The sequence below is a fragment of the Rhinolophus hipposideros genome, assembly GCF_964194185.1.
Source record: "Rhinolophus hipposideros genome assembly, chromosome: 3".
NCBI lineage: Eukaryota > Metazoa > Chordata > Mammalia > Chiroptera > Rhinolophidae > Rhinolophus > Rhinolophus hipposideros.
This window is the reverse complement of record NC_138049.1, coordinates 102,215,819-102,242,979: the sequence shown is the minus strand read 5'-3', so window position 1 is coordinate 102,242,979 and position 27,161 is coordinate 102,215,819. Positions and strand designations below refer to the sequence as shown.

At 45.9% G+C, this 27,161-nt stretch overlaps 1 protein-coding gene across 2 annotated transcripts; it reads right to left on the bottom strand.

Moving 5' to 3' along the window:
* Positions 1-5,191: 5,191 nt before the first annotated feature.
* PPIL1 (peptidylprolyl isomerase like 1) lies at positions 5,192-24,304 on the bottom strand. Of its 2 annotated transcripts, XM_081040331.1 has the most exons (4): positions 24,002-24,304; positions 20,770-20,924; positions 7,542-7,610; positions 5,192-6,975 (listed from the first exon to the last, which is right to left on the bottom strand). In XM_081040331.1, exons 1-4 carry the CDS (start codon positions 24,055-24,057, stop codon positions 6,755-6,757), a joined length of 501 nt encoding a protein of 166 aa, XP_080896457.1. In that variant the 5' UTR covers positions 24,058-24,304; the 3' UTR covers positions 5,192-6,754. The 2 variants fall into 2 exon arrangements, with proteins under 2 accessions (XP_080896457.1, XP_080896456.1); XM_081040330.1 differs by lacking the exon at positions 24,002-24,304 and having other exon boundaries at positions 5,796-6,975; positions 20,770-21,225.
* Between the last annotated feature and the right edge of the window lie 2,857 nt (positions 24,305-27,161).

Genomic DNA, 27,161 nt, shown 5'->3' with positions numbered 1-27,161 from the left:
CTCAGCCTCCCTCTCCGCCTTTTAGCTGGATTTAATCACATCTCAATACATTACTGCCCAGTCAGCCAGTCTGCTCTTCGGGCTCCTGAACTCTCTCTACACTTGATATAAACCCATTTCCTCTTGTTTGAGCATCTTGGGAAATACAGAATGAGGCCTCACATTTCTTCAGAAGCTTTAAAGCAAACTATCCCCCCTGAAGTCCTAGCCTCTCCCCGCACCCCACCCCACTTCCAGACACACATTTGACGCCTTCCGCCTTCCTGCTGGGTGTGGACGAACAGCTGGTTTTTCACATGGCAGGACTTGATGAAACCTATTCCCAGAAACCCCTCTAATTTCTCCCCTGCCACTGCTGCTGTGAGGCCTAGGCCTCAGGACTCTGTGCCCCTCCGCACCTCAGGCTGATGGGTGGGGTGGGGGGCTGTCATTTCACCCCAGCCCCCAGATTCTGTCACCACTGTTCCTTAGCATCTCCCCTGGCTATACCTGCACCGGGGCGGCCTGAAAAGCCACCAAGAGTGAAATCCTTCTTTTTTAAGCTCTAAACTCATTTTCATGCCAAGCCGCCTGCATTTGCCTGCCTGACTGCTGAAGAAAACTGAAACGTGCACAAAATGCCACAAGCCTGGCTTTGTGCAGAAGCTAAGTCCCGGTGGCCCTGCCCCTGGAGCTCGCCTGTATCTCCAGCTGCCTGCTCTGATTTCCTTGGGTTTTATTAACTCTGAGCCCTGAACTGGAAGAGAAGCTCATCAGACACATTTCACATCTTGCCTCCTCCACCCCAGGCTAGGAAAAGTTGCCCTGATTACGGGAAGTATGTGTTCCCCAGTTCTCTGATAATTCTATCAGGAGCCAGGGTGAGGCCCAGGTGTCAGGCTTTGGAAGCTGCTGCTGACAGCCTCTGAGAGGCTGCCTGCCCCCCTGCCTGGAGGCAAGAGGCAGAGGGCCATGTTCTCCCCATTCATCTTGTGACCTTGAACCCCTCATTGTATCTCTGCTTCTTAGGTTCCCTGGGCTGAAAAAAATGGGGATAAAAATACCCATACCACCATCCCCTCCAAGTTGGCATGAAATTCCAATTAGGTGAGGAAGTGCTGGAAGCTACTTGAAAGAAAAATACCATCAGAAAATTGTTGAAGTTTAGACCAGATGGTCTGGGCCCCTCATTCTACAGATGGAAAAACTAAGGCTTGGAGAAGTTTGCCAAGGTCACACAGCGAACTGGCTTGACAACCAGTTTCCTTGTTTTCTGAGCTGGAGGGGCAAACAAAGAATGGTAAGGAAACCATCTTTGTGGGAGCTTAGGGTATGATGGACGGAGTGGACCCCAAGCTTGAAGCTCAGCCCCTGCCACAGAGAGCCTTCATCCAATAAATGGACTCATGTATGAAACGGACATTATGCTGCCTTGTTCACAAGCCTTCAGAGGATTAAACGGAATATTTGGCACCTGGTATGTTCTCCAAACACGAGTTCCTTGCCTTCTCGTTTTATCTTAAACAGCATCACAAATGCTTTCCAAAAGGGAACTCCATTTTCTCTCAGAGCTCAATGCTGCCAAAAAGACAATTGTAAGCCTTGGATTCCCTTTCCTTTGGGGGCTTATTTTATACAGTGAATGTGAAATGGCCATTTGCCCCGTCAGCATAATGAAGCAGAAATATTGCTTCTCCCTCCTCCCCCGTTTCTTCTGCTGTGCGAGCTTCCTCACAGGTACGCAGGCTCGCAGCTTTGAACAGAGCCATGGCCAGTCCTCACAGAGAGGAAAGTGATTTCTGTGCGATTAGCTGAGTGGTGAGGCTAATACAGTTATGATCCAATAAACACACTGATTAGGGTCATTTGGACTCCCTCCCGCTGTGCCTGGGCAGGCCTGGTGCAGGCTCTGCGTGGAGCTTGGAGACAACTAAGGTTGGGGGCTCCCAGTCAACTGGGCCTGAGGACGCTCTGGGGCATGGCAGTTGGTTGGACAGACCAGCCTGCAAGGCAGGAGAATCAGTTTCTAACCCGTCGCCAGATCCTTTTCTTTTTCTGCACCTCATGTTCCGCATCTATATGTCAAAGGTGGAGATAAAAGGGTTGAACTTGGGATTGGAAGTTCCCAGTTCAAGTCTCAGCCTTGCCTTTTACTAGCCATGCAACCATGGGCCTGTTATTCCATCCATTCATCACTCTGTGCAAGGCTTTGTGCTACTTGCTTTTGGTCCTCAGTTTGCTCATCTGCAAATGGGCGTAACAATGCCAACCTCAGAGACTGGTTTGGAGGATTAAGAGAAAAATACGTATAACAAGGTTCTACAAATCATGGAATAGAAAAAGGACTTTTTGTTTTCTCCTAAGTTTCCTTCTGGTTGACTTTCTCTGGTTCTATGAAAATATTTGCTGTTGCTGAGCATCAAAGAGGGGCTCCAAAATTCCTTGTTGAACAAATGAATTCAACGGTCAAGTGGAATATTAAGCTAAGAGGGAACTGGCTCTTTAGGAGGCATGCCACAGAATCAGGCCCCGGTCACAAGGGCTCCTTCCACCTTACTATGAACGGAGGGCTTCTCCTCCATCTGGTCCAGTAGACAGGAAGGAGGCTGGTTGGCCTGTGCTGACTGACGGCTCCTAGGGCCAGGCTCAGGCTGACATGTCAGGTCGGCCCCTTGCAGTCTGAGCAGGGGCTGGTTCTCCACATCCAAGGGGTGGCAGGCCTGTCAGGAACATGGAAGGCTTTGGCAGGCTTCCACCTTTTGAAAAAGCTTCAAGGCTAACCTGTATTCACAGTGGCCTCTAGTGGCAAATTTCCAAACTACCATCCTAAATGGAAACAGCCGCTGAAGGAATCTTCTCAGAATGAGCAGATTAAGAAATGCAGGGTTAAAAGGAGCCTAGCTCCGATCTTCACCTGATACACAAGGAAACCAAGTTCCGGAGGTAAAGTGATTCGCCCAAGGTCACACACAAGTCTCCTGTCTGTCCACAAACCTTGCCCCAAACTGGCCACCTGTGGTTTCAGATGCAGTTCGGGATCATGAATTACGATCCATTTGGAAGAACAAGGGAGGACTCGATTTCTAAATCAGACCAAGACAACCTTAGAGTGAGACCCTCACGTGTTTCCTTCCCCTGCACTTTCTCTCTTATCTGTAAAAGAATGATGCTGGAAGGTCCCCTATTCTGGTATTTACCTAAAGAGAGGAACCTACTCTCCAGCAACAGGGCTCTGAGGCCATGGAGGGCTTTGTAGGCAGTGAACACCACTTAAATGTGCTTTTCCATGTTTCCTCCTCCACAGGTGCAAGAATGTAGCACCAGAAGGGGCCCAGTGACGGACGTCTCAGATTGGCTGGAGGATCTGGGGGTAGGCATCCTTTCCCATGTGCAGGGGAAGCTATTTTGACATGTTCTGGAGACACAGTACAAAAATCAAGCAAGCCGAGGCCCGCCAGAGTGCTGGCTTGGTTGCTATACCAGCTGAAGCCTGGGTTTGGAGACTTGGGATGAAGCTGTTTCTGCAGGTAGATCTCAATCTTTTCCTGACAGAGAACAATTTTTTTTTTTTAAATTTAATCCATCCAGTAGTAACTTCGAGGAATTGCATCAAGTGCTGAAGGGGCCTTCTAGAAGGGAACAAGAGGTCTTTGCTCTCAGAGGTGAGCCCGGAGGGAGGTAGAAGTATGCAAGGTCAGGCTGCTGATACAACTGGGATGAAGAGGTGGGAAAGGACATGTGGCTACAAGGGCCACTGGTAATAACGATAGCTGTTTTCTAAACGTTGGTCCCTGTTCTAGCTCATTTAATCTTCACAACAGCCTTCTGAAGTTAGGAACATTATCCCCATTTTACAGGTGAGGAAACTACATAAGCCACAGAGAAATTAAGAAACTTTATCCCGCTGCTGGTAAGCAGTGAAGCTGGGATCTGAACCCCGGCAGGCTGGTTCCACAGCCCTTTTCCTTCAACGTCATAATTACTTTTTTCTGTGATGTCTGCTAACCGCACCATCTTAGCAGTCTGGTGCCCACACAGGATCTCAGTGCCACACACCAGTCTGGTGTCCACGGGGTCCTAAAGTGGGAACAGAAAGCAGGCCACTGATCTTTAAAGCTCAATCGTAGCAGCCAAAGCTAAGAGCCGCTCAAGTTCATCCTGGTTTTGAATCTCTTCATTCTTCCAAGACCAGCACTGGTCCAGGAGGCAAAAGATCAGGTTATGGTCCTGACTGCCCCGCGCTCACCCCACTCCCCCACCACATACAATTTCATGTTGGACAAACGTAACCTCTACGATCTCACTACTCAGTGTGGTGTGTGGACCAACCAGAAGTCACTATCGCCTGGGAGCTGTTAGAAATGCAGTCTAGATGGATGCTGAAGCCCAGTCTGCTTCCTAGCAGGCTCCCCAGCAATTCCTGTGTGTGGTAAAATGTGAGAAGCCCTGGCTAAGGCCCTGCGAGCCATGCACTTTATAAGTATGGGCACCAAACTTCTTACCCACCCAAGGGACACTTGTTCGAAAGCTTCTTTCACTCGCTTTTCTACTCCCAAGTCTTCGCCAAATAGTCTAGCATCTCCTATGCTTCCCACCAAAACCTCCCTGTCCTCCCTTGATGAGCTCCGGCAGTCCCACAACCTACCTTCATTAATCTCCATCTAAGTTATAAATTCATCCTTGCCTTCTCATAAGCTGCCCTCATCTCAATCTGTTTCCGAAGTGACTGCAATGAGCCATCTGTGCCCGAGCACACCCACTTTTATGAGACTTCTCACGGTACTTCTCTTGAGATGTGTGGACACTCCTGTGACAAAAGGATTAACCAGCATTCCCTTGAAACGAGCTCCCTTTACACAGAAACTAACATTCTACATCTCCGGCTAACTGGCAGAAGCACTAGGAATTGTGACACAGTTCAAGGTTCACTCTTTGAGGTCACAGGCTTTATGAAAACTGGCATCTGTGCAAGGTGTGATCACCTTGGCATGTTTGGTGTGCTTTTCCAGAAACAAGGAACTGTGCCTCTGCTGCTCTCTTCCCAAGTGTACTCACAACCTTCTCTACTTCTTCAAGTAGTGATAACACGTTTCCCCCACTCCCATGAACTGGGAGAAAGTGGGGATTTTCAGGATTATAATTCTGGGAGGTAAGCAGGTAAGTGTCTTACTACTTGCTCCTAGAGGTGGAGCCAATAATGTCTGCCCAGCTCAGGCTGAAAGAAATGTATTTCTAATTTCCCAGAACAGTACTTTGCACCTCAAAACCGTCCCTGTGCAGTTACAAAGTCATTTACATAGCTGTTGGATTTTGCATTTTTGTTAAGAAGGATGGAGAAAGGTTGAACATGGGGAATGCTTGGGGACTAGAACCTTGTTTGGCCATTCCATGAAGTAAATCACCATTTCCAAAATTTACAGAGCGATAAGGAGGAAAATTTAAGCTACAGTCCTCACTTCAATCAAGGAGCTACCAGTTTAAGAAAGCAACCACCACAACACCCATTGCCTCTGAGCCTATCACAGCAGGCAGGTGTATCTCTTGCAAGTGTGAGGGATGGTTCAGGTCTCTCAGCACACCCACAGGCGATTCCCCTCACTCAGAAATGCTAATCGGTATCACTTCTTTCTTTCTTCGTTCTTTGGTTTTTCTTCTTTCTGCCTTTTTAGAGTCAGACCTGCTCTTGAAAGGGAGAAGTCCACTAGAGACCCACAAACCTAAAATAATGTAAAATCTTGAAGATGAGCCCTTCAGATGATTCAGAGGTTAAAATGGCTGTTAGAACCTCATACAGTATTTAAAATCAGACCACAGCAGTGATTTCAACAATCAATGGCATTTTATTTTGGAAGTTTCTATGTATTACATAGGTATTAACTTCCTTTCTCTCACCAGCACCCCCTAAAAAAATAAAAAAGATTATAAAAACCCAAAAACATAAAATCGTAATTTCTCTAAAGTCTTAAGTTTAAAGAAAAGAAAAACTTAAGTGGTACTTCTCCTTTGTGAGAATCCTGCTTGTTAAGGAGAATTCATAGTCTGTCCTTATGCTCAGTATACATTTCTGCTCCTTCCTGGGGGAAAAATGGTCACTGCTTCTGCTTCCTTTTAATAAATTCATTTCTCTATTATTACACATTATCATTCCCCACTTGACACCTTCTTAGAAACTTTATTGTTGGATGCATTTTCCATTTGGCAAAAATCCAGTGTGGCTTTGCGTGGGATGTGTGTCAGAAACAGCAGTGTTGACGTTCTGCTTTTGAGGGGGAAGAAAGATGCAAACGTTCCCGGGAAGAAGAAATGTAGGAGACTGAAATGGGGTGTACAGAGATCAGAAGGCTGACAGACACCACCTGGTTTTGAATGCGGTGGCTGTCAGCCACGGAAGAACACGGAGTGGGCCAGAAGAGGAATCTCCGCAGGAAGAAGTGTGTTCGGGCACCGAGGAGTGACGGAGCTGGCTGCCTTTTGTTTCGCGTGTATCAGAGCAGATACACACCTCAGGAGCAGTACAGGTCGACTGCAGTGAGCGGTAACCTGTGTACTGTCTCGTATGGGCTCTCGGGCCAATGCCGTCAACCCAGGCTCCAGGAGAAAAGTGCCCTATGAAAACACACTTGTCTCTAACTCACCCAAGACCCAAGGCCTCCTCAGCGCCACGATGTGCAAAGCCAAAATGAAGTTCAGAGTTACGTGTCATTGTAGGTCATCTGGAAGCTGGCTCGCTGGGGCCATCGCGCGGGACCTGGGTGTGCCCCAGAGAGCTGCACGACTACCCAGAAGGGTACGCCTTAATGATCTTCACGTCGTCCACGGGGCGGTCCTGGGAGTTTGTCTCCACCATTCCTACTCGATTCACCATTCCTATGCCCTGACACACTCGGCCAAAAATGGTGTGTTTGCCGTCAAGCCACTGGGTGGGAGCGAGGGTCACAAAGAACTGGCTGCCATTGGTGTCTGGCCCTGCATTGGCCATGGCGAGAATTCCAGCCCCTGGTGGGAGAAAGGAAGAGAGGAGAGGGTGAAGAATCCCCACAGCTCCAGCCAGGACCCACTTCACCATCCCAGGCATGAAAAGAAGCCAGACCTCACTCTAGCCTCTCTCCTCCACCACCGCACCCAAACATTTCCCTCAGGGCAGGCCTGTTACCTTGCGCAAAGGCCACCAACTGTCCCACCGGTGACCTTATCTCCCTTGTCTCCACCTAATCCTCAGTCTATCCATCATGATCCCGCTAGTCACCAGACCACGTTCCCAATTCCCCTGCGAAATCCCAGCAAGGTTTGCGGCTGCTCTGAGGAAGCTTTTGGTTTTCCTATAGTTTATACCAGCAACATTCAACAAGTGTTAGTGTCCAGAGCCCTCAGGCCAGCACTCCTCACCGTGCAGGACTCTGAGGGAGGCACTTTCTCTAACCCTCCAGGGCGCTCTGTGGCGCCCCGCTGGGCAGATTCAGGGCACCACGCCATGGTGTCAGGCATTCACCGTGAATCACAGGCAAAAGAATGACCTTTTAAAATCCACCCTTCTGCCCACCCAGTCCAGCCAGATGACTTACCCGTGAATTTCAAGTCCGGATGAAGTTCATCTTCAAACTGCTTGCCGTAGATAGACGCACCACCTCGACCTGCCACCGCAGCAGATGAGAAACCAATCAGCCAGGCCCGCATTCTACCTCACAGCAAGAACGGGCGAGGTTCAAAGGATGGTTTTAGAGCACAGGCAAGGAGAAAGCAGCGCGCACGCCAAGCCCCCTGTGAGGTCTGCTGCAACGACACAGCCCGGGAGCGGAAGCCACTACTGACTCAGCACACGCAAATCACTGGTTTCACTCAGGTAAGACATTTCTTTTCAAAATAACACCAAGAGTGTTTTCCTTGCTTATTAAAGTAATATATGTTCACTGTCAAAAATGTAGAAAATACGGAACACTGTCAAAAGAACATTCAAGTCCCCCGTAATCTAACCATCTATGGATAACCCTCATTCAGAGCTTGACGTGTTAAGAGGTTTCTTCATGTTTCACGTTGTTATGAGTATTTCAGACAGGAGCGCCCCAGGCCCTCACCCTGTGCCCCTCAGACAGTGCTGATCAGTCAGCATTCTTCCCAGCTGAGCCCCTACTTCCTCACTGACCCCGACTCCAGGCAGCCATTTCTAATGGAGCAGAGACGGCATGAGGATTGAAACCTATCTGCAACCCTCAACCTAGAAGAAGGAAAATAAAACTCATTTAAGTCAAAGATATCTAGTTTAAGGAGAAACAGGGGCGGTGGTAAGTGGCAATGTGACAGAAAGGAACAGTACTACAGAATCCACTGAGAGGAGGGCAGTACATCAGAAGGAGAATATGAAGAAACGCGGGATTGGGAATGGTGTGCTATCAACACCAGCACGTTATTTATGTCATGTCTACCAGAGCGTGGTGCCGTGCTGGGCACCCAGGCTTTGTTGCTAGAGCAAAGTGATACATTCAATTATTTAATCAACCAGATGCCTTGTTGAACTACTTTGGTTTCTCCAAGTTGACCAGCCAAGACAGACCGCTGGGACAAAGTGAACACTGGCTTTGTCAGCTGACTCTGCTCGCCTCACAACCGGAAAGGGAGGTCACCTCCTTTTACCCCTGCTGTGAAAGCAGCAGGTTAAAGCACCGTGGCCACGCCCCCTCCCCCAGAAGCCCCTGAGCCTGGGCTATGGTGTTTCCATGGTAAACATCCTTTGCTTTACCTTTTAGGATACTCCACCCCAGACAACGTGTCACAGCCCCCGGTTCTTATGCAAAGAGGAATGGGGGTGAATCCTAACAGACTTAGGGAAATCCCCCAGGCCCAGGCTACCCTCTGGAAAATTACTGAACCACCAAACTGTAAAAATTCATTCTGGAAATTCTAACATGCCAGTATAAGTCCCAACAGCAATTATGTAACCAGTATGTTTCCTCTGACTAGAGTAAACGCAGTTGTCTGAGGTTTGGTGGAGGGGGTGGTTGGTGGAAGCACTAGGGCTGGAGACAGAGAGAGGAGAGAGGAAAGAGGACAGAGGAGAGAGGGGAGAGGGGAGGGGGGAAGGGGAGAAGGGAGAGGGGAGGGAGAAGGGAGGAGGGGAGAGGGGAGAATGGACAAGGGAGAGGGGAGAGGGGAGAAGGGAGAGGGGAGAGGGGGAAGGGGAGAAGGGAGAGGGCAGGGAGAAGGGAGGAGGGGAGAGGGGAGAAAGGAGAAGGAAGAGGGGAGGAGGGGAGAAGGGAGAGGGGGCAGGAAAGAGGGAAGAGGGGAGAAGGGAGAAGGGACAGGGGAAAGGGGAGAAGGGAGAGGGGAGGAGAGGAGATAGGAGGGGGAAGGGAGGAGAGGAGAGGGGAGTGGGAGGGCTATGTGGCACACTGAGGTCACGCCCTCCAGCCAGGTGTTGAGCCAGCAAGCTGAGGATGGAGCTCAGCAGAGCTCTGTCCACACACACACAGAGCCTTGGAACAATGATCCCTGCAAGCGGAGGGCTCACTTCGCCTCAAGGCCACTGAAACCTATCACATAAATGGCACCACACACAAGAAGAGGATTTCGGGACAGGTAAGCCTGGGGTGTTAAGCCGGCAGAAGATGAAAGAGCACGGAGGCTTCTTTTTACTCAGGATGCAGATACACACACGTGACTAGTTGGGGCCTCTACAGCTGCCTTTACTCATAATGTTGTCTTTTCATAACCTAATTCAACTCAGTAGGGTTTGTAGCAAAATGTCAGCAAGAAAAATAATTCCAATCAAAACGCTCCTTTGGGCATGTGGAATATGGGAGAGCTGGTAGGGGGACAAGGAGTGATTAAAGAGTTCTCTGGTGCAGAACAGGCTCAACAGATGTCAGCAATCACTTATAAAGCCGACGATTTGGAAGATTTGCAGGCAGGAGCTTGCTGTGTGCTTGGTGTAGCACAGATACAAGGGAGACAGGCACCGGCCTGTCTTCCAAACTGTACTCTTCAAGTTTTTCCTCTTCTGTCCTTTTAGACATTTATTCAATGTACCTAATGTTTCAGACATACAAAAATACAAAGACTATGAGAAACAACTGTGTACCCTCCCCTCGAGGAATAAAATGTAGCCACCCCAGCTGAAGACCCCAGGCACACACCCTCTGCCTCCCTCCCCACCCACCCCTCACCCAAGAGCTGACAGCTGCTTGGACGAACTGCACCAACCCCTCTTCTGACCAGGAGACTGTCGTTTCCATGCATTTTCCTTTTTCCTACATATGTATGCATCCCTAAAAGAAATGTATTGTTGTTTTGCATGTGTTTAGGTTTATATAGATGGTATTATACTGTGTCTTCCTCTGTAGCTGGCCTTTTCCTGCTTGCCATTGTGACAGTCGTCCATGTTGTTCCACGCTGCTCTCCGGAGTATTCAGTCCCCGTATGACTACAACGTCAATCTTATCTTTCCTCCTGCGGATGCTTCCGTAGGATCTTTCCAATGTGTTGCGATTATAAACCCTGATGCAATAACCATTCTTACGCTGTCCCCCAAACACAAGTGCAGGGGTGCTCAGGGACCACTCCTCAGGGAGGACACACACGCAGGGTCACAGTTAGAGTACCGCCCCATTACTAGATTTCCCAAGTATCTTGCCAGATAAAGCCCTAAGGTGCGCCCCCACCCACAGTGCTCTCCCTCGTAGTCTTGCTGCTCTAGGTCCTTTTGCCACTTTCTAACTTGTATCAGTCTGAGACGTGTCAGATCTCTTCTGTTGTAACCTGTATTGCCCTGAATGTGTGTAATTAATTTCTTGTTTGCTGGCTATTTAACTTTCTTCCTCTGTGAACAGCCGCTTCTCTACCGAGTGGCCTGACGTTATATAAATATAAATGTATCTTCTGGACATTAATCCTTTGTCAGTTAATGTTTTTGCAAATACCTTCTTCCAGTCAACATTTTTCACTTTTTTAATGGACTCTACTGGTGGACAGAAGTTTTGGCAGTTGAAATTCCTTAATCATTTATCTATGCATTCTATTTGCTTTTAAAAAAAAAGTATTTCCTTATCCCCAAGATTCCTCTGATGTCTCTTATTCCTCCTGCTCACTGACTGTGGAAACAAAGGTTACCATATTTGGTGCTACTTGTCCCCCCACCACTTGCTCCCAAACCACAGCTGAAGTCACCACAGATTAACAGCCAGCCCCACAGCTTGAATGGGCCAGTGACCCATAAGGGGGCCCATATGAAAACTGCTGGGGCACTCGACACCAGAAGGTAACTGACCAAACCAATCAAAGCCTCTCCTCTGGCCAGAGAACCTCTAACAGACTCTTCCGGTTAGCTGTCCCCTGAGCATTTCCAACCCCTTCTCCACAGCCTACCTCAACCTCAGAGACAAGGAAGGCATGTAATGACCAGTTCCTTTTGCAGCTAGGGGTGGCCAGATGACCTAGTTCTGACTTCGTGATATAAACAGAAGCCTGCTGAATAGAGCTTCTGGGAAAGCTACAGCCCTCCCGATACAAAGGGACAGACACACTCATCTGTCTTTCATCCATAGCTCTTTCTCTGTCTTCCTTCTTTGGAAGCAGAGGTGCTATCAGGAGCAGCAGCAGCTGTCTTGCAACCTAAGACAAGTTTGAGATGGAAAGCCAACACACTACAAAGGCAGAGTGGAAATACATGGCCAGCGTGGGTCTCTGACAACTCTGCTGGGCAGCTGAACCAATGCCTGCAACTGCTTATCTCTAGACATCTTGTTATGTGAGAAAAACAAAAGCTCCCTTTGTTTAAGCTAGTGTGGTTGTTCCTTACAGCCAAAAGCATCCCAAATTGATACAATGGCTTTGTCAGTAACAAAGTAGGAAGGGGGAACTAACTAAGAGCTGCTGTTGGAGTACCAGGGCAAATGCTAGATATCAGATCTATTAATAACACAGGAAACAATGCTACAGCTCTCAAAAGAAGCTTTGCAGTTCTGCACATGGGGCCCTCTCTTCCTCACTTGCCTTTGGGGTCAGAGAGATTTGGATTTCGGTTCCAAGTCCACCACTTTAAGCAAGATACCATCTCTAATCCTCAGTTTTCTTGAGTGCAAACTAAGAATAGGAGGACTTGGGTCTCACAGGACTGTCAGGAGAACTAAATGAGATAATGGACGGAAACCACGCAGTATGCAGCATGGAGCCAACACAGGACTATCTGCCGCGATGAGCTCTGGTTAATAGACAACCTCAGCATTGTCCAGGAGAGGTAAACACAGGTCATGAAGAACAGCCCCCCTCGGAGCCAGTCTGCCTGGGTGTATTGCAGCTCCTGACCTTGGACCTCCACCATGCCCTCCCTGTGCCTCAGCTCTCTCTGGATAACTTTCCTTCTTATTTCACTGAGAAGAAAGCAGAAGACCCTTCACATGCTCTCACTACCAAATCCACTTCCCTTCCTCCATCTCTACCCATTTACCTCCCTTCCTGTTATTAATATACCGTATGAATAAACTGTTCACATGACTCTCTCACCACCATGTACCTGATTAATCCCATTCACCCCGAAGGAACTTTGCAGCTACAATTTCCCCCTCTCCTGTATCAATTTTGCTTTGTAGTGGATCATTCTTATCAGCATAAATATATAGTATTAGTATTTCCCATCTTAAAAATAAAACAAAACCAAAAATCCCCATCTCCTAGTATCTCCCTATGTGTCTGCATCCCTTCACAGAACGATTTCTCAAACAAGGTGTGGACACTTGGTGTCTCTGCTTCCTCTCCTGCCTCCTGAATGCTCTCCATTCAGACTTTTGCCTTCATCACTCCACTAAAAGCTCTCTGGTCAAGATCACCAGTGACCTCGATGTCATTAAATCCAATGGCAGTCGCCAGGCCTCACCTTGCTTGATTCATAAGCAGCATCCGACACTTGACAGCACCCTTCTCGAAACCCCACCCTACAGGCAGCTCCTCATTTTCCTCTGCTGGCTCCTTCTCTCCCCATCTCCTTTCACAGGCGTTAAACCTGCACTGATGTGTGAAGACTTCCCCTCCAAGCCCTGCTCTCTCACCCCTTTCTACTTCACAGGTGTTACCCCAGTAAACCTCTTGAGTGTTAAACTCTGGCTTGGCACCTGCTCCCCAAAGGAGCAGAACCCACACAACCACTATCCTCCTAATCCAAACTACAAGTTTTAGCTTTGACCACCATGAAAGATAACTTCCAATTGGTCACCTTGCTTCCAGCTTTGCCTCCCCCTTTCCTCACTGGTCTATTCTCCACCTAGAAGCCGGGGGGACCCTTTTAAAACAAGTCTCACTGTGGCAGTCAGCTGCTCAAAATCCTCCGGTGACATTTCATTACCTCACGACAAAATCCAAAGTCTTCACCACAATTTACAGGACTCTCCATGACCCAGGACTCTGCTGCCCTTCCAAGTCATCTCCTGCCACTCTGCCCGCCTCACCTGCTCCAGCCACACGGGCCTCTGGGCTGTTTCCCGCCAGGCACGCTCTGGCCTAAGGCCTCGGAATGCTGTGCCCTCCACACGGCCTGGCCCCTGGCAGGCTCATGGCTCACTGCTTCCCTTTATTCAGCGCTGGGCTCAGACACCCCTCAGCAGAGAGGTCTTCCCTAACCACACTAGCCAAAACAGCACCACCCTCCCTCCCTATCCTGGGAGTTCTCAGCCGGGGCTGGCTTTGCCCCCTAGGGACACCAGACAATAATAGGTGGAGACATTTTTGGTTGTCACACGGAGGGGTTCTACTGGCATCTGGAGGGCAGAGGTCAGGGATGCAGCCGAACATCCTGCAACGCACAAGACAGCCCCTCACAACGAAGAATTATCCAGCCTAATATGTCAGTAGTGCCGAGGCCGAGAATCCGTGCTCTGTCCCCTTCTACACTGTTTCTTCCATGTCATTTGTCCTGACCGGACAGTACTATTACATACTTGTTTGTTCATCGCCTGTCTCTCCCACGAGAACGAGAGCTCCACAAGGGCTTCCATATTCCCGGCTGCATGCCCAGCTCTAGAACGATGCCTGGACCACGGCAGGAGTCTAACAGGCATCTGTTAAATAAACTAACAACATAAATCATAAATAACCACTCTTGTTTGAGCTGCTGCTGTGCCAAGCCTGTGCTAACGACTTCACTACTCACAATGACCCCGGGAGGCGCATGGAACTGAGCGGCACAGGGATAACAGGAGGGGCTCCATTTTACCAGGCTCCACCGTGTCTATAAGGTCCGGAATATAAAGGGAAAAGCCCGAGACACTGATGAACTGCCTACTGCCCACATCCTGAAAATACGTCACTAAGGGAAGAAAATATAATGCAATCAGCAGACCTTGTAAAATACCCAGCATGCTCCATTCTCATGAAGCTAATCACTGTTTGTCAGAAAAATCAGAGATCATCAAACTCCTGTGTAAAATCTGTTTTTAGAGAACTGAAAGAAGACTCTGTCCTGACACAGACTGAGCAGACACCTGCTGACCATGAGATGGAAACACTGTTTGCTGACCACAGCAGTAATGACCCCCTAGACCTCGCTGGCACCTTGCTCGCTCCCCAAATAGCCCGAAAAAACCCCTCCCATAATCCTATCAGCCAGCCAGCTCCTTTCTTCTCGCTGGTTCCCTGGTGCACTCGCTATCTCGCAATAAAGCTTTGTTTGCTAAACTTCCTATTGGGTATAGAGCTCATTTCTATGACATTGGGACGCAAGAACCTGGCATTAGTCGACTCCAGCAACATAACCACACCCCCCATTTATACATAAGAAGACTCACCAAGGTTACATAACTTGTCTACATTTAATAAGTATTCCTGTGAAGCCAAGATTCAATCCCAAACCCACCAGGCTCCACAAACCCTGCTGTTCAAAAGTCTCAAATGATGCTGCATTAAATCTGCACTCATCTGGGAGTCTCCATGAACTCGCCCTGTCTTATCCCCCCTGCAACCTCTTACCACTCTGTGCATTCTGCCCCAAACTGCTCCTTTACTGTCCCTAAAACATGCAGTTCAGGGGCCTTAGGAATCACATCTTATGCATTTGTCCTGGGTGTGCTATGTCGCACGGCCAGTCCAGCAGGTGGGTGGTCGGCTCGTTCACACCCAACCTGCCTCTGACACGTGTCCCTGTTCTGTACTCACTCTTCCTCCAAAATCCAAAATGTCCTTCCCTGTCCCCCCAAGAGTTAAAATTCTACATTTCTTCATGGCCCACCTCAAAATATGCCTCCTTTCCATTCTAATCCCACTCCACTCTACTTTTTCTCTTATTATTAATTATTCCAACCTATGTTATATAATAATCCACAGCATACCGCCCTACATTTGCATATTGATTATATTATTACTTTGTAGATATTTCTTACACTGTCTCGTCTTCCTGGCAGAGCGAGGAGATCTGCAAGGAAAAGAAAACTGCCTTGGCCTCTCATGCTTAAGTGCCCCTCACAGGCCTTAGAATAGCACAAGATACCCAGCAGACTCTTAGCAAATATTCATCAAATGAATAAAATTAACAATGAGCTTGCTGTTCAACACATTCAATTTCAGGTGTTCCTGGGGCCATTAAGAGGAGAGATGAAATCAGAGAGAGGGTGACGCACAGCATAATCAGCATGGAATTAATCACCGCAATCATGGCAGCTAGGTACGGAGCAGGAAGAGCCAAAGGAAGAGCAGGACAGGAGCCATGTCGTACAGGGAGGAGAGGAAGAGAAGAAATTAGTAAAAACAGATAAAAGACATTCAGAGTGCTAAGTAAAGAGCCAGCATAAAGTTATTACAATAAGGGGAATTGAAAAGAAGAAAAATGGTTTAAAATGAGGCAGGGATTTGAACTGAGAAAACATCTGGCAGAGATGTATGAGAAACACTATGGAAGGAAAGGCTTCATCAGACTGAGGGGCAGTCGGGAATGGAAATGGCGCACCAACCTGCTGAAGCGGCCAGGATGTCACATACAGCTCATCTGAGATGTGCAGCAAAAACGTGCTACCTAATTTGCTGGCGGTTTGGACTAGTGACCCGGGAAGCCCTAACTCCTGTTTGCCTTCAACCACAGCCCGGGAACAGGCTTAGCGCAATCATTCATTATACTTGAGGCTGGATACAATTATTTGGAAATCTTCTGAGTGACTCAATTTCATTAAAATTACATCATGGAAATGTGACATTAGGAAGGATTGAGAACTACAGAAATATAGGGAAGCTCTGGCATGAACAACTCACATGTGAGTCACTTCCAATCCTTTCACCCTAATCATGGATGCTTTCAGTTCACTTGTGTTACGAATTAAAATTTTACTTCATGACAACAACGAAAGAGGACAGGAAAGAAGTACATCGAAGTGTTGGCAGGACACTTTCATATAAAGAATGTGGAGTGAAGCAGGATTAGACTCTGCCTTCCCCAATATCTGAGAAAGCAAACACACAAAAATTCAAATTTAAAAAGCCAAAATTTCACCAGTATCAGCCAAATGTGAAAAAGGAAACTCACTCCAAAAATACTGAAAAAGAGTCAGCCAAAGAAAGAAATAGAAGATTTGTCTGCCCGTACTCCCTAAAAGTTGCAATCAGGAAAGGAGTAGTGTCACCCAGAGAATTCTTACAGAGACCCTCCAAGTTTGAGAAGCCAATTTTGGAGGGGGTGAGTAGCCCTGAAAAAGTTAAGGAAAGATCCACATACACCCCAGGTGCTTAGGAGCGGCAGGGCGGCCGTCCAGCACTGGCCACCCTCGGGTGGGTGGGGGGGGGGGCACTGGGTTCCAGGGCCACCTCAGGAACTCCATCTGGGAGAAAACAGAATCCAAGCAAGGGCTTCTCCATGGCTGTTTCAAGCTACAAATGGTTCAATAAAAATAAGAATCCAATAAAACAAGAGCTCAAAGACAAGATAATAAATCAACAGAATAAAGCGAAAAGACTGCAGAGCTAAGGAAACAGATTTAGAGTCAAATGACACCGATACAGCACTAATAAATAAATTAGAGCAGTAAGGTACAGAATAGACATGACTAAAAATTGAATAAGGCAGAGAATAAAGGTCTGAGATATTTCAGTGGATGCAGGGAAAAAATAGAAAAATATCATCTCATACACTCAAAAGAAATGGAAAGCAAAGGTGATGAAACAAAGAATAACCAGTTTCCCAAAATAGAAAATCCAATAAGCATAACAGAGAAAATATTCAGAAATACAAATCAAAAAATTTTCCCTGAATTAAAGGAAGAAATAAATCTGACCTCAGTACTCTCCAAAGCCATGTTCAAAACCAGAAGGCGATGGAGTAGAATTGTCTAAAAAGATCTGAGGGAATGAGTGTGGCCCAAGAATAGTATAACCATTGATGGTCTTTTTCAAGCCTAAGGGCAACAGGCAGAAATTCTCCAACATGATTAAGTTCAAAAATATAACAGCCTTCAGCCCTTGCAATAAAAAAACCACTCAACAGGAAATTCTGCCCGCTAGCACTTGTGAATAGAAAAGCCTAGTAGTGAGCGCTGAGCCCTGTGAAATGTAGAACCCATACTGTTGCTGAAGGAATCATGGGTGTAGATGGAAAATGCTGTAAACTCTGACAAGGAAAAATAAAACAACAACAAAAATTGTGAATGAGGAAGGGAGGACAGGTGTGAGATAATTGAAAAATACACATATTGGTCTCTGTCCCCGATTCTTGTCACAGAGCTCCCAAACCCTTGTAACTTCCTAAGTGGTAAGAGCACTTAGGAGCATCTCTTACCATGTTTCCCCGAAAATAAGACCGAGCCAGACCATCAGCTCTAATGCGTCTTTTGGAGCAAAAATTAATATAAGACCTGGTCTTATTTTACTATACTTATTTTTTACTTATTTTACTATATTTATTTTACTTATATTTACTATATTAATTTTTGTTCCAAAAGACGTCTTAGAGCTGATGGTCCAGCTAGGTCTTATTTTCGGGGAAACACGGTATTCTAATATTTGGTCTTTGACCCCACACTGAAACAGGGCTCCTAAAACCCTTGGAAATTTCTAAGTGATAAGAGCACTAGGAGCACCTTTTGCTCTAATGAGGTGACTCTGGGTGGCTCCTGGATGAGGGCTGGTCTTCAAAGACCACGCCATAAAAAGCTGTGAATCTTCAGTGCTCCGAGGAACCTGCATTTCTCCAGAGAGGGGAGGGAGGCTGGAAATGGAGTTTATAACTGATCACGCCGACATGAGGAAGCCTCCATAAAATCCCAATAGTAGAGGGTTGGGCGAACACATCTACAATGGGAGGGGCAACCCCCCAACTCCACAGGAACAGAGGGTCCGTCACTCAGGACCCTCCCAGACCTTGCCCTAGGCATCACTTCATCTGGCTGGCCATCTGCGTCCTCTACCATATCCTTTAACTGGTAACTGTTAAATGTTTCCCTGAGCTCTGTGAGCCACTCTGGCAAACGAACTGAACCCACGGAGGGGTCGTTGCAACGTCCAATCTGTAGACAGTTGGTCAGAAGCACAGGTATTTATTTGTACCTGGGTTTGTGACTTGTCTGGAGAGAACGAGAGAGAGAGAGAGAGAGAGAGAGAGAGAGAGAGAGAGAGAGAGGAGAGAGAAGAGAGACACGCACATGGGGACAGTCTTGTGGGACTGAGCCCCTAACCTGTGGGATATGATACTATCTTTGGGTAAATAATCGCACAGTATTGCTTTTTGTGGGGAAAAACCTCTATACATTTGGTGATCACACGTGTCAGAAGTGAAGTGTTCTGGATGAGTATGTAAAAGTAAAGAAGAAACTCCGGATGGAGGAACTGGGTTTCTTACCCACAGGAGGTGGGTAAAACTGAGTTTTTCCTAAACAATAGGAATGGATAGAAATTTAAGTACTAATTGCCTAATCTCTCAGAGTAGGAAGTTAATTTTTGTTTAAATACAGAGGGTGCCAAAAAATATATACACATTTTAAGAAAAGAAAACTATTAAAATTACAATACTCAATATATACCGATAACAAAAGATGAACACAAGTCACATTTGACTTCTGCAATTACAAGAGGTGCTCAAAGTAGTTACCATCAGCGTCCAGACACTTCTGATTACGGTGAACTTCTGATTACGGCTTGACTAACACTGACCAAAGTGTATACCTGTATACATTTTTTTGCACCCCCAGTATGCACCCCCAATAAATACAATACTTTTTATTTTAAAAACAATACCACACATGACACAGCCTATTCTCCTGAAATTATTTCCATTTAGTTATTCATTCATTAATCCTTTTAACTACGAGTATCTGAAAAGAAAGATGGCTAGAATAATGGTCACCAAAAGTTAACAATGATCATTTGCGAGAGGTGGGCTATTGGGGGAATAGTTAATGGCGTTAGGAATCTTTAGGAGGTATCCTGATGAGTGATTTTTGTTCTTTTTTCTACTTTCCTGTATATTCTGTATTTTGGGATGTGTCCACATACATTGAAAAAAAAATCGAATGACTCTGATCATCAAGGGTAAAGGACCATTGAGAATGACAAAAAACAAAACCGAGAAAACTCTGCCAGAGAGAACCAAGCTTATTTAAAGGCAAAAGAGCAGGAAAAATTAGAAGAAAATGCAGACTGAGAAGAAATGGACCTTCAAACTAATAAATGTCATTAGCATTTCACTAAGAAATTTCTCTAATAAATCCCATCTGAATGACGATAACTCCCAAATTCTTATCTCGGTCCCAGACCTTTCCTTCAATTCCACACTCATACCCCATTACTTATTCAAAATCTCTACTTGAAGATCTGACAAGTATTTCAAACATAATGTGTCCCAAACCAAAATCAAATTCTTAGTCTTCCCCCTCCAAATTGGAAGTCACCTTTCACCATCTCTCACTCACACACTCACCCACCCCTAATCCAATCTCAGCAAATCCCATTGGCTCTATTTCTATCAAAACAGAACTTCAATCTAGGCACTTCCGCTCGCTTCTCTACTAGCAGCCTAGTCCACCCACATGTCTAGACTGGGTGCTTACAGCAGCCTTCTAACTGGTTCCCAGCTCTCACTCTTTCCCTATATCTATTCTCCAAACAGCAGCCAGAATGATCCTTTTTTTAAAAGCATAGGTCAGATCACGTTACTCTTTTGGTCAAAACTCTCTTAAGGTCCCGCCTTATTCAAAACAAAAGCCGAAGTCTCTACCATGCCCTACTAGGCATGGGCTCCTGTCACATGAAAACCTGCCTCCCAGCCTCTGGCTTCTTTCCTCCAGTCACAAGACTCATTCCCTCATTCCGATCTCCCTGCTCCAATAACACCTACTCGGAGAGGACTTCCCTTTCTATTAAATACACATCCCCACATCCTTCTCCTGCTCGATTGAGAGCTGGGAGTTTTTTTCTGTGCTCATGGCTATATCCCTAGGGCTTAAACAAGTATCTGATACAAAGCAGGTGCTCAATATTTGTTAAATGAATGAATTAATCAAAGAACCCAGTATTCTATTTTTCTCAAAACACTACAAATGTCTTTTTTCACTTTTCTGATTTTCAGACTTTCTACATTACTGTAATTCAGGCAAATATCATTTGCTCTTAGTAAGCAATACATGGAAGTTATGAGAAACTCTGTAAAGCCCAGGAGTCAAGATTAATTTCTGGTCAATTCCACGTGTGTGCGTTTGGGGGAGGGTGTGTGGTAGGGAGGGCAGGAATCGTCACCAGAATCGCTAACCCAGTCCCTGGTACGTGGAAGAGAGCCCTGGCTGCCTGATACCCAGCTATGACAGAATGAGACTTCAGAAACTAATCCTGGCTTAAGTGTACCTGTCCCGGTTGGGTCACCTCCCTGGATCATGAAGTCTTTGATGATTCTGTGGAATTTGGTGCCATTGTAGTAACCTCGACGCGCCAACTCAGCAAAGTTCTTACAGGTCTTTGGAGCATGCTTCCAGTATAGCTCCAGCACAATAATGCCCATGCTGCAGGGAGAAGAGGATGGGAGAGCTCTAGTCAAGAATGAGGTCACAGCACACAGGAATATTACGGGACGGCTCCAGGACGCTTCATGTTCAAGCTTGTAAGTCACGAAATTGTGAAAAACAATTTCACGTTCAGCAAAGGAAAACAACACAATGCAAGCAACAAACATAGTCATCTCTTTTGAGTAAATCATGCAGGGGCTTCTGGTACTTCTTTTAAGAAAAGTAACCACGGATGGCTAAAAATTTTAACATCTTACGTATAAAAAAAGAAATCACCAATCACAGGAAACTAATATAACCAACCCCTAAATTAGTAGAAAAAAAAAATCTTACATTTAATTTGTAAATTTTTTTAAAGGAGGATATTGAAATACCAAGAACTCATATTTATTTCTATGTGCATAAGGTTCTAGGTGGGGGTAGAAACTGGATAAATGGGAGACAGGAAGGTCTTCAATGAATATCTTTTTTAAACTTTTGTATTTTTGAATCATGTAAATATATTACCTATTCATAAAAAATTTTAATGGAGAAAAAAACGGTACAGTTTGTGTGATTTAGGAAGAGGTGTAACAAAGGCAAACCTCATTACTTCAAATCTTATACCTACCCGATGTGATGAGCGCTTGCTTTTCCCCCCAAAGTACTGCTAAGGAAAAGGAAGCCATAAGACGTAGGACAGGTGCCTTCCCCTCCACTCCATCACTCACCTAGCTTTTAAACTTCAAGAATGTGAAAATTGAGTCAACTCTGTAGAGCATGAATAGCCAATATAAACAAAGTACAGTATAAGCACTGTATAAATATTTTTTAGTTACTGTTGTAGATAGGTCCTTGGAAACTGTGACTTCTAGTGAAACAATGTATAAAGAAACCAATTTTACCATAGGCTAACTGATATAATAAGAGTTACTGAGGCATACTTCATAAAAACACCAAACTTCTAAATAAAGACTCAGACACTTCTAATATTTTACACTGAAAAAAAAGTGAGCTATGCATACATTTCAAAAAGATTAATATAACTAGTAAGATTTTCTAACCTGCTTATTCCAGTTCAGGGTCCTGAGTGGCTGTAGCCCATCCCAGCAGCTCAGGACACAAGGTGGGAACCAACCTTGGACAGGACATCCTTCCATCTAGGGTGCACTCACACCACGCCCACACTCACTCTGGGACAATTCAGACACCCTCAGTCACCTAACGTGCATATCTTTGGGATGTGGGAGGAAACCGGAGTACCGGAGTTAACCCACACAGATATGGGAGAACATGCAAACTCCACAGACAGGGTCCTGGCTGGGAATAGTTTTTTTCTCAACAGCATTGTAACAAAAGAACATTGAATGCTATTCAGGGATCTGCTGTATATGTAGTATGTGCTAGAACACAGTTTTCTACTGGCAGTTTATCCTTCACACTACTAATGTTCAATACAGGCTAACAATTACTCTGTGCAAGACAGTTCTAGATGAGATGCTTTTCCCTTCATGGAACTTACATTCTGGTGGACATTTTTTAAATACAGGCAACAACGTTTTGGACTGGCAATCAGGAAGCACCTATACAACTTTGAAATGTGCATACTTTTTGACAGCAATTTCAACTTCTAAGTATCTACTGTGCAGAAAAACTTACCAAAGTACTGAAGGATACAATATGTGAAAGGATGTTCATTCCAGTTTTTGTCATAATAAAAAACAAGAACAACTTAGATGTCCTTCAAAGAGGGAATGATTAAAATATGAAATAGCCATAGTACAGAATGTTACATGTACTAGTGAGGGAAAGGCAAATTACAGGAAAAAATATATACAGTATGATCATCTGATTCTATTTTTGTTAAAAATTAGAACATAAAAGAAAGATGTTTATATGTACATAGAAAGGGATCTGGAAGACCATCCCAAAAAACGATTAAAAGTGTTTTTATAGGGAGGGGTGGCTTTCACTGCTTAGTCTATACACTTCTACACTGCATGGATTTCAATTTCAATTTATTTTGTACTTTCAAAAAAATGCTAACAGGTGAATTCAGAAATTACCACCATATAAAAAGGTGGGGAAGATGGCCTGGGAGCAAAAGTAGCATCTCAGAGAACTGTGCTCTGGTGGAAAGCAGCATAGGCAAGAACAGAAAGAAGGCAGAGAGATGGCGGCTCAGCCCTGACGACGGATGGGGGAAATGGCAGATGTAGCCAGAGAGGTAGGCAAAGGCCAGACGAAGAAAATCATCTTGAACGTCGGACTACAAAATTTGAGTTGTATAGTGTTGTAGCCATAAAAAGTTACTTACGTTTATTTGTCCTACTTTGGAAAAATCGCTGTGCACTTTTCCCAAAGAGGCAACGGAATGAATAGAGCTAAAGAACTCAGCATGGGAGGCAGGTATACCAGGCGGCAAATGAGGTTCCCTTACTTACTAGCTGTGTCGCTTCGGTCAAGCCACTTCATCTGTCAAGTCTGGCATTTCCCTGCTAAAGTGGGAGAGAAGGTGGAATAACACCTACGTGACTCGAGTTGCTAGGAGGATTCAACTAAACGGGATGCTGCACGTGAGGTGCCAGGGGCACAGCACCGCCAACCGGCGCTCAATCACACCACTCCTCCATCGTGCGGGCAATGTGCTTCTTCCTGTGTCCTCCGAACAATGTGCTTATACAACTGTAGTACTTACAGCGTCACAACTGCACTACTTATCACATTAATGTTTACATATCTGTCTCCTCCACTACACTGCAAGGCGGTGTGTTTTACCACGTCTGCATCGTCAGATGCCAGATCCCACGTCCCCGCCTGTGGACTCAATACACGACTGTTGAATGAACGGATGAATGAACGGAGGGTTGGGAGGAGGGCAGTCAGACAGCTGTCGCTGAGGTCTCCGCGCGAGCCGGTGCGGAGCCCGGACGCGGGCGGTGACTGTCCCCACGCAGCCCTCACTGCCGCCGCTCCACGCCTCTCCACGAGGAGGCCGGCCCAGCAAGGGAGCACGCCGGGAACCCAGGCCCGAGGCGAAGCCCGGGCTCCGCGTCGCCTCTGCCAGCCCAGCCCCAGAGGCCCGACCCCCTCACCTGGTCTCCAAGTATACGTTGGGCGGCTGCCAGGAGTCGGGGGGGATCGCCGCCATCGCGAAGCCCGCGGAATCCTTCTCTAGAAATTGCTACTTCCGGCGTCGATTCGCGGGGGACCCGCCGCTGCAGGGCACACTTCCGGTCCCTGACGTTCAACCCTGGTGATGTCATGATTTGGGGAGTTGAGACAAAGAAGAGGAAGGACCCCACCGCCAAGACTGGGGAGCTGGGGTGTTAGGCGAAAACAGGCCGGCCGCAAGAACAGAGAGGAAAATGCAAGTTCCGTTTAAAAGTGTTCTCCTAGTGGAGAAAGCGCGCCACACTACGGACTCTCTGATTGGTTCGTTTCGACTTGGAAGGCGGGAACACTTAGCAAATCTACACTCCGATTGGAGTTAGGTCCTAACTTTCAATTCGAAGAATTTCTTAGTCCCACAGTAGGGCAGGGATCGGAAGGAGAGTCAGAGGATGGAAGGGAGTAGAGATAAGAGACACCAGTAAGTAGTTTTGCTAAGGTGCTGTACAATTTACATAGCACTTACACTTTATTATCAAATCTACTCCACAAAGCATCCCTGTAAAGTAGATACGTATTATTATTCTAATTTTTCAGATGTGAAAACTGAGACTCAGCAGGTAGATGACTTGTTTAATTGCCCAAAGACATACAGCAAATCCGAGCCTCCGGACTCCAGAGGCAGAGAGTATGGAAAGAGAGGAAAAGGCCCGGGAGAAAATGAGATAGGGAAAGGGAGAGTCAGGAGAATGGAGATCAAAGGGATCAGGGCTAGAGTGACTAACTGGGATAGATGGTGCCCCAAGGTTGTCAGAAGGGTTTGCTTAGGGTCAAAGAAGGAAAAGCAAAGTAGAGGAACTGCGAGGAAGTTTGGATAGAGGACAAGAAAGAATGGGGGTAAAGAAGCTTGTGTAGTAAATGCTTTACACACCACTTAATAATGATGGCTAAATGAATGCTCACTTTGTGCCAGGCTAAGCACTATTGTGTACTTTCACAATTGCTAAAATCAAACACAAACGGAGACCAGACTTGAAAATGCCCTGAGCAAACAAACCAGTTTAGTCATGCAAGCAAAACTTAATTTAGCTTATTGTAAGACAAGCAAAACTTACCTTGGGCCACTTCTCGTTAATGCCTCTGAAAATCATAAACAAAACTTAAACTGTTCCCCAAAATTGTTGCGAGGTAACCACTTTTAACCCATTCTCTGTCACTAGGAAAACTCTAATTTTATAACCAAAAACCGACAAATAGCCACTGCCTCCTCACCATGGAAGCTGCTTTATAACGCTATACTTCTGAGCCTCATTCCATGTTCAGTTTGAGTGCTCTCAGAAGACTTTGTGTGTGTGCACAATAAACTAGCTAATCACTGTTTCAGTGATCCAGTGGTTTTACTTCCACTATTTCTGAACTTTTGACAACTTTTCAAAACCTATGAGGTAGATGTTGCTATTCCCTTTTTACTTTGAGGAAACTGAGATAGAGATTAATAACTTGCTCAAAGTTATTAATTGTCAAGTGGGAATAAGGTTATAGGTTGTCAATATCAAACTAGACAGTGAAGTCCTTGAGAGAGGAACTGGGCCTCCCTCATCTCTGTGCCCTCCTCGCAGAGTACTGAGCATAGGGTGTTCAGGTTTTGCTGAGTGAAAAATGGACATAAAACATTTTAAATTGATGAGTCCTATGCTAATGTAAGGTATAACTAATTTTACGTTTACTGCAGTCTCATGTTCATTTGCTCTTTGTGACTCTTGAGCTGGATGGAAAACTCTTCATCATTGGTCCATCTTGGGAGGCTTAGGGCACGGTGAGGAAGTGTTGGGATTCACAAGAATAAGACAGTGTCTTGCTGTCTCATTCCAAAATCCTTCCTGAAGAGGCTTGATATTTGTTGACCTTTTTGTCCCCAAGAGAACATTGGGTGTCAGTGACTTCAGGACGGAGTTGACAAAGAGGGCTTGTCTGAGTTTTAGATAATAGTTCACATTAAATTAGAGTAGCTTGTATCTACCTCATTTATTCTGTATCTTCCTGTCTACAATAGACTCTCTCCCTTTCTTTCTTCTTGGTCTTTAATTCGGTGCGGCCTTCCATTGTTGTCTAACTATTTGTGTCAGATTCTCTTTTTTCCAAGTAAATTGTTAAGAGCCCATCTTAGGGACCACATCCTAGTTCAGTTCACTTCATATTCACACAGGGCCTGTTCCATACTGGAACCTGAACAGAGAGAGCCTCCAGTGGCAGAATGGAGATAAGGCAACAACCCACAAACAAGCAATTCTGTTACACAGGGTGCTGTTATCTGGTAACCTTGTCAAAGGTTTTTCTAAATCTCCACAGAGAGAAGCCAAACAATTTACTAAGGAAACGAGTAAATTTACCCATCATTTCCCTCCCTATCCTCTCTCCCAAACCAGTGCCTCTTCTTATGCTTCCAGTCATTATCGTCCTAATCACCAGACATATCTTTGACTCCTCACACTCCCTCATCTACGTCCCCACACACATTACAGGTTACCAAGCACTTTCACACTCATGATCTCATCTCAGTCTGGCAAGGTTTTAGAGTGGAGGGCTCTGAGTGACCATCTGGAGGAAGCAATCAGTTTCAGGGCCCACCAGGATTTATTGCAGGCTGGAATCCAAGCCTTTCCCCTGCCTTCCTCTCCTGAGCCTTTCTACTTACTCAGCAGCCTTTCTGATCTTTTACCTGGGAAGTGTTTCTTAAGTGGATTCTCATTCTACCATTCCTTTTACCTAGACCATCAAAGTTGTTTTTCCCTTGAACTTTCCAAAGTTAATTTTCCTTCTTCCAATCTCACCTTCATCCTCCACTGGATGTATATGTCCTTAGCAGAGCTCTGATTATGTCACATCTGTGCTCAAAAATCTTCAGTGGCTCCCCACTGACACAGATTAAAGTCCTAGCATTCAAGGCCTTCCTGGGCAAACTGATCTTTAAAGATTGTTTTTCTTCTATAAGTAGCCTTAGCCTCAGCCAGATTGACATTCCAGCTAGGGTTTCTGGGCGGGAATTCCCGCCAATTCTCGGGAATTTTTTTGCTTTCCCGTCCTGAATCCCGAGAAAAGTTGGTTGGGAAATCGGGAAAATCGGGTCCTTGAAGCCAGGTGGTT